The sequence below is a fragment of the Saccopteryx bilineata genome, chromosome 4, assembly GCF_036850765.1.
Source record: "Saccopteryx bilineata isolate mSacBil1 chromosome 4, mSacBil1_pri_phased_curated, whole genome shotgun sequence".
NCBI classification, from domain to species: Eukaryota; Metazoa; Chordata; class Mammalia; order Chiroptera; family Emballonuridae; genus Saccopteryx; species Saccopteryx bilineata.
This window is the reverse complement of record NC_089493.1, coordinates 240882608-240890959: the sequence shown is the minus strand read 5'-3', so window position 1 is coordinate 240890959 and position 8352 is coordinate 240882608. Positions and strand designations below refer to the sequence as shown.

General features: G+C 39.0%; 1 protein-coding gene across 8 annotated transcripts in view; it reads left to right on the top strand.

The window, feature by feature from the left end:
* Positions 1–1155: 1155 nt before the first annotated feature.
* The window catches only part of NREP (neuronal regeneration related protein), a 31150-nt gene continuing 23953 nt past the window's right edge, over positions 1156–8352 (top strand). The window contains exons 1-3 of one of the 8 annotated variants that reach the window (XM_066274032.1): positions 1156–1290; positions 1908–1949; positions 3338–3401. In XM_066274032.1, the coding sequence (XP_066130129.1) occupies positions 3387–3401 (15 nt within the window). In that variant the 5' untranslated portion in view covers positions 1156–1290; positions 1908–1949; positions 3338–3386. Of the gene's footprint in view, positions 1291–1335; positions 1499–1547; positions 1731–1907; positions 1950–3020; positions 3135–3337; positions 3402–8352 lie in introns of those variants that run through there. The other 7 variants (XM_066274039.1, XM_066274030.1, XM_066274035.1 and 4 more) reach the window with 7 other exon arrangements.

Below are 8352 nucleotides of genomic sequence, written 5' to 3'. Positions count from 1 at the left end.
AGCAATGGCTCCAAGGTAAGTTTTTTGTTTTGTTTTTTTTGTTTTGTTTTGTTTTCAGGAAAATAACTGTTATGTTTTAGATTAATTCAGGGAAGCTCTACTGGGCCCCTTAAACAGAACACCCATTGGCAGTCTAATAAGTATTTGTTGATGTAGTGGCTTTCCTAGTGTGAGAGATCTGTGTGGTCCTAGCAACATGAGTATAGAGATTTTATTCTTTAGAATTAAGAGTGTAAAATATTGTTTTTTAAAGATGTGCCATTTCTGTACCTCCAAAATAATAAAATCTAAAAAAATGAGATGTTCTATAAACATGTTTTTGTACATTTTCCTCCCCCCTTTTCTTCTGTTACAAAAGAAAACATTGCTTTTAGTGATTAGAAGTAAAATGTGGATGGCAAATTTAGAAGACATTATGATCCTTTATATATTCTTTCTTGGAAAATTAATTTAATTAGAAAATGATCTTCCTGTATCATCTGATGCTATAAAATGCTATTGTTTTGTTGACAAAAAAAAATCAGTTCGAGTTCATCAGAAAAATTTGAACTATTACTTTACTATAAAAAGATATTTTAAATAAGCAGGGTGACTTTTTAAAAAATCAGAAATGCAAGGCACTTTTTTTAAAAAAGCAATCTATTTTAAAAAGTACTATTTCAGTGGGACTGGAAGGGGGAGTATGCTAAATCCTTCAGGGAAGAAGAGATTACCAGGGAAGCCTGTCTTGGGCTGATCACACCAGTCTCAGCTCTTGCTGTCTGTGCACGAGTGTGTCCAAGTGTGTTTGCGTGTGTGTGTGTGTGTGTGTGTGTGCGCGCGCGCGCGCCACTAGTGTGTGGCCAAGTGTGTGCGCGCAGCCACAGGGCCTCGGCCCGGCCTTCGGGCGGCTTCGCCCCTGGCTTCCCGGGAGGGAGCGGGGCGCGCGTCCCCGGTGGGACCCACCCGGGGCTGTGCGCAGACGTGTGCGGCGCCGGCTCAGTGTGTCTGTGTGTCGCTGCCGCCGCCAGCACCATTTTCTGCTTGGTTCGGGACAGGCACATAAAAGGGAAGGCGGCTGCCGCCCGTCGCCGTCCTCTTTCCCTCAGATGCCCTCTGCCGCAGGTTTATTATTACAGTACGGGCCGCGCCGCCTCTCCCCGGCCTGGCTGGCCGCCGGGCTGTGCAGCGCCCTGGCCGCCCTCACGCTTGGCGCTCCCCCAAACCGCCTCCTCCACCTCCTTATTTGTCTGAAAAGCAACCGCACGTCGAGGCGGAGAAGCCCGCCGGGGGCAGGAGAGACAGTGCCGGGTGTGTGCGCGCCGTGCTCGGAGGCGGGGCCGGTGCGGCGCGCCGAGCCGCGAGCCCCTTTGTCCCCCGGGGGCCGGCGGGCGCAGTGGGTCGGCGCGGCGCGGGGCGCGGGGGCCGGGGTGTGGGGGGCCCGGGCGCGTGGAACCCGGCCTCGCGCGCGCGCGCTGGCCGCCCGCCGACGGGGCTCCGAGTCGCCGATTCCTGCCGAGTAAGCAGTCTGGCTCCGCCGCGGCAGCACGGTGGCAGCGAGGCTGGGGCGCTGGCGCAGCGCCAGCCCCATCAGAATTAGCTCATTGTTCACTAGCACACTAGCCGCAGAGAGAGGGAGAGAGAGAGGGAAAGGGAGGGATACGGAGAGAGAGAGAGAGGGTGAGAGAGAGAGAGAGAGAGAGAGACTCTTAGAGAAAGACACACACACACTCTTGAAGACAGAGCACGAGGCAGGGAGACCTTCCCCTCCTTCTTTTTCCAAGGCTGCACTTCTTGGAAGTGAAGCTGGTTTGGGTTTTGTTTCCCCTTCCCCCTACTCCCTTCTCTTCCTCCACCCCTTCCCCCTCCCCCCTCCCCCAGCTGTCTTTCTAGCATGATGCCCTTTTTCATCCACATTTGTGTTTCAGGTGTAGAGAGGAGAGAGTGAACAGGGAGCGGGGCTTTTGTCTGTAAGTATATGCCATTCCCATCCTCGGCCGGGAGCGCTGCTTTCTCTTTTGTGTCCATTTCTTGCCTTTGCTCTTAGCTGGACCCTTCAACCCTGCAGAGTTCATGCTTCTTCCCTCGAAATTTTAAAAAGCTGAAGCGTGTACCTTGGAGAAATTCTGGCATTTTGGTCCTGCTGCATTAAGGCTGGAATTTAACTTGGGGGAGATATATATATATATATATATATATATATATATATATATATATATATATATATATATATATATATATAATTTAAATGCACAAGTTAAGAGGGAGAATTCTTTGGGGAAGGGATGGGTTTTTTTTTTTCTTTTTCTTTCTTTCTGTCTTTTTTTCTGCTTGTTGGTGTGGTTAATTTTTGTTCTTGCTCATAGAGCATTCTTAGGGACTATTTTGTTTCTTTGCATTAAGTGCACTTCTGTGCATGTACCCCCTCCCCTTTTCTGAGATGATTTTGTGTCCTTACCTCCTTACACTTTATTACTTTTTCAACACTGCTGTTGCTGCCAAGGGTCTTTTCAGGCATTCCGTCTTGCAGCACTTTTTTTCCTGCATTTTCTTATAAAGCAGTTGAACTTTGAGGGAAGGAGGGAGGGCTCAAAAATTAAATGATTGCTTTTTGCTTGATGATGATAATAATCTGGTTTGCATTTATATGTATGTAGAATAACATTATAAGGAAACTCTAAGAGCTTAATATACCTTTTTGGAGAACTTTTAGTTTCTCCATTCATCTTAATTTTTGCCATAACTTCTGTTAACAAAAGAATTGTATTCTGATGACATAAAGGTTCAGCAGAAAATCTTTGCAGCATGGACATTAATGTTGAGTTGGTTTAGGGAGAAGGGCATAATGGTGTATATTCCTGACAACCCCCCCCCTTGTAGTTTTTTTTTTTTTTTAAACACGGGAGGTTATGTAATGCAGTGCCATTTCCAAAAATATCCACTCTGAGGCATTACACTACACGGTGCAAGGCTGATTCCTATTCTGCTGTCTTGATTGCAAATATACTGCCAGTAGTATGTCTGGGAACAAAGAGCAGCCAGAAAACAATCTATTTTTATCACTTAGTTCTACTTTTAAGTTGCTAAACCTTTTGAACTGCAATTTAAAAATGAACCAAACACTAAAAATAGCCCAGGACTCTCTACAAAGGCAGGTACCAAGGATTCCTTTGTCCCCCTTTTTAGCTTATGGACTATTTGGAAAGCTCTTTCAGAAGCCCCAGTTTTAACAATAATTTGCATGTAATTTAACCGCAGAAAATGGTTGGTTATTTGTCTGTAACCTCTAAAGAGGCATTTTTCATTTGCTGACCTGCGGTGAGGCAATTTGTCTACTGTATTTAAACATATTTTGCAGGTTGGTCTCCCTGGACTGAAGAGAGGGAGGGTGCAAGGCCAAGACTGTTATGATTCTCAAAATGGTAAGAATTGGTCATCAGAGGAGATTCTCAGTCTTCTTCTGTCTTTATTCCATATAAAGATCAGCCACCCACCTTCATCCCACCTCAGCCCTTCATTGTTCTTACCCCATCTGACCTTTAAAAGGTTCTATCTCCAGCATGTAGGAGCTCTGCAGTACAGTCATTTATGTGAATTGGATGTGGTGAGTTAGATCTTTTAATATTCAATCATTTTGAGTAGAAAACTGAAATTTCTTCTTTCAAAACGAAGATTTACTGAACTTGAACAACAGATACCATTCTCTTCTTTAAGAAGAGTGATGTGTTTTGACATGCATGGAAAGGGTGGCAGCACGAGGGCTCAGACAAAGCAATGGGTCTGGTATTAGAGATAGCCAGAACTCACCCCGAAAGTATGGTGGCCAGCTAATCAAATTGCTATAGGTATCTGCTATCCTTAAAGGCAATATATATGAGTAATACGAACTTTTACATTTATACACTCTGTCTACTGTATCTCAAATATAATTAGCATTATTTTTGGTTGATTTATAACCTTCATTTATGAAAGGCATCCATTCAGTTTTGGAAGTCAAGCATGTTATCCTCTAAATGAAAGTGTGACCATTTCCGACAAGCATTATGATCCACAGAGAAGGCAGTTGAGTGTTTGATGGCTGGTTAAATAATTAGGTAAAATACACATTAAATATAGCTGAATAAGTATATTAATTTTCTATGATAATTTCCTCTTTGGAAAAAAAGTTGAACTGAAAAAAAAATAGAAATGTCATGAAACTTTTCAAATAAGTACAGCATGTCCTATTGCAGATGTTTATACTCTTTAAAACACCTCTTTGCCACTTAGAATGTGTGATTTTCAAATTCAGTTTTAGTTTTTCCTTTTAAACAAGGGTGGAATTTAATGAATCAAAATGGAATCTGATGTACCTGATGTTTTCTTGGAGGGCAACCCAAGTATAAGCTTCTATGGAGAAAAATGAGTCAAAAGCAATTAAATGAGTTCAGTTTGAATTCTGTTATCAAATAGGCTATTTTTTGTATATGCTTCACCTGTCGTTTTAATAGGTGGATTTCGAAGCACCAAATAAAATAGCTCTTGCTGGAACTTTGATAATGATCAAATTGAGAAACTTGAGGTAGAAGAGCAAAAGGGTAAACAGAAAATTAAACTGATCAAGGGTTTTGTGTGAATGGTTCCTAACTTAATATCACATTCCTAATTAGCCATTGTCCCAGAGTATCAGGATGGTAATAAAATGAGCTGCTGCAAAGTATTTTTATTTTTTTTAATTATCTTTTACTGTGACTGGCCACATCAACTTGCCTTTTAGCTCTTTATTCCAGATCCTTACTCTCTGTGTCACCATAGATGGTTGTAATATGTCAGGTGATAAGTTTGGTTAAACATAAATTTGACCACTGACCCTGCCAAAACCAGCCATATAGATCAAGTTCAGAGAGTAAATATCATGTTTCTGTAGTAGTGAGTGGAATGAGCTTTGCAAAAAAACAAGCATATGTGCCAAAGCTGAGAATGAAAGTTGGAATGATTTGAATCCCGAAGAGCAAATTTGAATTATTATTACACATTGTTAATTTCTTACAGTTGTCGTTTATGTATGGTGACAGAGTGAGAAATCACAGTTTGTTGCTCTTGGAAGGATTTTTACTCATGGAGAAATTCACACAACTTTTTGGTGATCCTTTCATCAAGATGTCAGTCCCTTTTGGCACAAGCCCATTGCCTGAAATGAAACCACCGACCGTTATTGTCTGTGGGTGATTCCAAGTAACTTTCTAGCAATTCTCTTATTCTGGACAGTCTGAGCTCTTAAAAATCTTTCTACATATTAATGTAAAAAGAAAAAAAAAGTTTCAATTGTGTTTTTTTTAAAACTGGTATTAGTGGTGTTTTGCACCTCCACTTTTTCCTTTTTGGCAAAATGAAGTTATTTTCTTTCTTCAATTAAAAATGAAATTATTTTTGCTGATCTGTAACTGGTGTACTTAAAAAAAACTTATCTCACATACAATAGAAACCACCTCTGGGAAGCAGATTTGCAGACTTAATTAACACCTGGCCATTTCTAGAAAATACTCCTTTTCTGTTAAACATGTTATTTCATTTATATAATTTAAAACACTAAAGAGGATCTAATTAATGTCAGTATATTTAGCCTGTTTAGTAATGGCTTAATCCAAATACAAGTTTATAATTGACTCATTCCGGTAAAAGAAATTAACTGGTAGACTCCAAAATTCAAAATAGAGTGATTCGATATCAAGACATTTTACATATCCTAAAATGATAATATTTCACAGCAGTAGTTTGAAGATTCACTCATGAATCCTAAAGTGCCTTTTGCCTTATGAAAAAAATTCAACCACTTTGTGTACTCTAAGAGGCACTAATCACCTTGTATGCTGTGTATGGGACTCTTTAAACACAACTCCAGAGTACACCATTCACATAGATTACAGTGCACCTGGGATTGTGCAGATCAGGAGTGCTGTGAAAAGTTTTAATTTTGAGTATAGTTTGCCATGTCTTGGTTGAAGAGAACATTCTTTTCAGTAACTCATTTCCCAGCTTTTTAAGTTTTTCAGTAAACATGCCTTTTTCCAGATGCCCAGTTGTTAAAAATGCAATTAATAAGGTATTGTGAGTCTTACAGAGATCTTCAGCATTTCTTTAATTTATATTTGGCTTTTTACTACATTTTAATTTCTGAGATGACATTTTGTATGGGTCCTTGGTATTTACTTGGGTGGGTCAGTGAGAAGAAAATACTTCAGAATACACAGATGTTCTTATTGACTAGTTTGAAAAAATAAATTATTTAATCCAACGTCAAGGTTCAATTCTCATTTCCAACCTGCCTCCTTTCTGTGCAGTAAACTTGCCTCTGAATATGTGTGTGCCATAAACTCACAGTAGCATAAACCATGGGTTCATTATGTTTTAACAAAAACCTAGGAATTGGAACAATTTAAGTTCTCTTTAAGGCTGATGCTGAGCTTTTAAAAAAGATGAGTTGACTCCATTGTACAGTTCATAGAGCTCTGCTTTCTGTAGTCTGTGAAGTGGCATTCATGGGTTTACAAGGAGACTCTTTGAATAATCTCTCCATTAACATAAGGTTTTTCTGTTTAAAGAAAAAAAAACAGAGATTGAGGAGGGATGTGGTCCTATTGTTAGCTGTGCCATTGGGTTTTAGAATGTCAGTTTGCAAGTTGCTCACAGTGATTCTTGATTGCGGAGATGCTGAAGAGTGCCTTGGAGGGTAATTTTATATGGTGCTATCTTCTCCTTCACCAGGCCTCTCAGCACACTGTACGAGGGAGAATTGGGAATTGTTGGGGAATTAGGACAGTAGGGATGGTCTATCTGGGTTTAACCTCAATCCAGCTTCCTTTTGAGCTATATAGATAATTCAGTCAGGAGAAGGTATATTAGCAGTAATCTTGGAATAAACAGCTATTCAAAGTATCATTCTGTTTTAACCTGATACAAGTCTTAAAAACTTGTGTATAAATCAGATCGTCATAAATACACTGGAGGAATTTACTTTATTTCAAATCCTAAAATGAATAATTCTAAAATAGGAAAATAGACTTCTAAGATATGAATATTTTACTAAACTAAATGAGTAACTTCCAAATTTCTAGTTTCATACATTAAATATTCATCTACATTGGACTGACAAGTGAGCCTTGGAGTGAAATACTGTGACTTCCTTGGCCTCGCACTTATTTTACTTAGTGCTGTTTCTGATGGAAACATCTTTTAAGGCCTTATCCTTACAGGCAAAGTGAAATGGAGGGTTGGGATAATTATCTGAACAATTCTGCTTTAAAAAAAACAAACAAACATTTGATTTAATCTGATTCATTTTGTTTTTTTTAAATGTTTCTGGAGTGTATAGGAATGGAAAGAATCTGTCTGAATTATTTGAATAATTCCTTTGTTCTACAAGAAAAAACTAGGGACAAAGAAATGTTATCAGCAAATCCAATTAGAATACACCAGAGCAAAATATATTGAATATACTTGGACTGTGTCATTTTGGTTGATCAAGATTTATTAAAAGATCCAATTTTAAACTTCTCCTTTGCTTTGAACTGCAAAACAGGTTAACCATAAATCTCAACCCACAACTGTAGAAATTATGGCTGCATTTATGGTCTAAATTTATCTAAAATAGGTATTTCTAGACATATTTTGCACCTAGGGGTAGCTTCAAGAATTTCTCATCTTAGTGATTTAAAAAATAACAGTAGTACTGAAATTGATCTTCTAGTGACAAGTATTAGCAGCTGTAATGATTTAGGATTTAAACATTAACAAGGCTCTCAACTAAATTCTAAGTATCAATTCAATTATTAGCAGCAATGACTTGGTATTAACCTGGGTATGACACTAGATTATACTCTCCTGCATTATTTGTTGGTTGGATCATATGCATTTCTTTGATTGAGCAGCTAAATTATAGGGGGTTAATAACATTCATGTACAGTACTTAATAAAATATATTAAATGTATGTTAGAAGGTCAGTAACTATTTGGTCTATGCATGCTAATATATATTAAGTTGGACTTATTTTATTTATTGTTAATGGCTTAATGATGTTTAGGTGAATGAGAAATTGTGCGTATTGAGGAAGTTGATGTGAATGCATTTGAGTTTTCACAACAAATTATTTTTCATAATTTATAACAGGAAAAAAACTGTGGTTATGCCATAAAGCCACCTGCCCTAAAAGAGTGGTTTGCAATTGCTTACCTTTACCAGCTTTTAATGCCACACTCTGAGCAACCTGGTGAGATAGTAGCTTTTCCTATCCAAGGCAAGCTGGTTTGATCCAGCTGTGGTGCTCAACGCTCACAGCAGCTTTTCCTGTAGCCATAAAAGTCCCATCTAGGATCCAGAAGGAGCTTTGCTCCCAA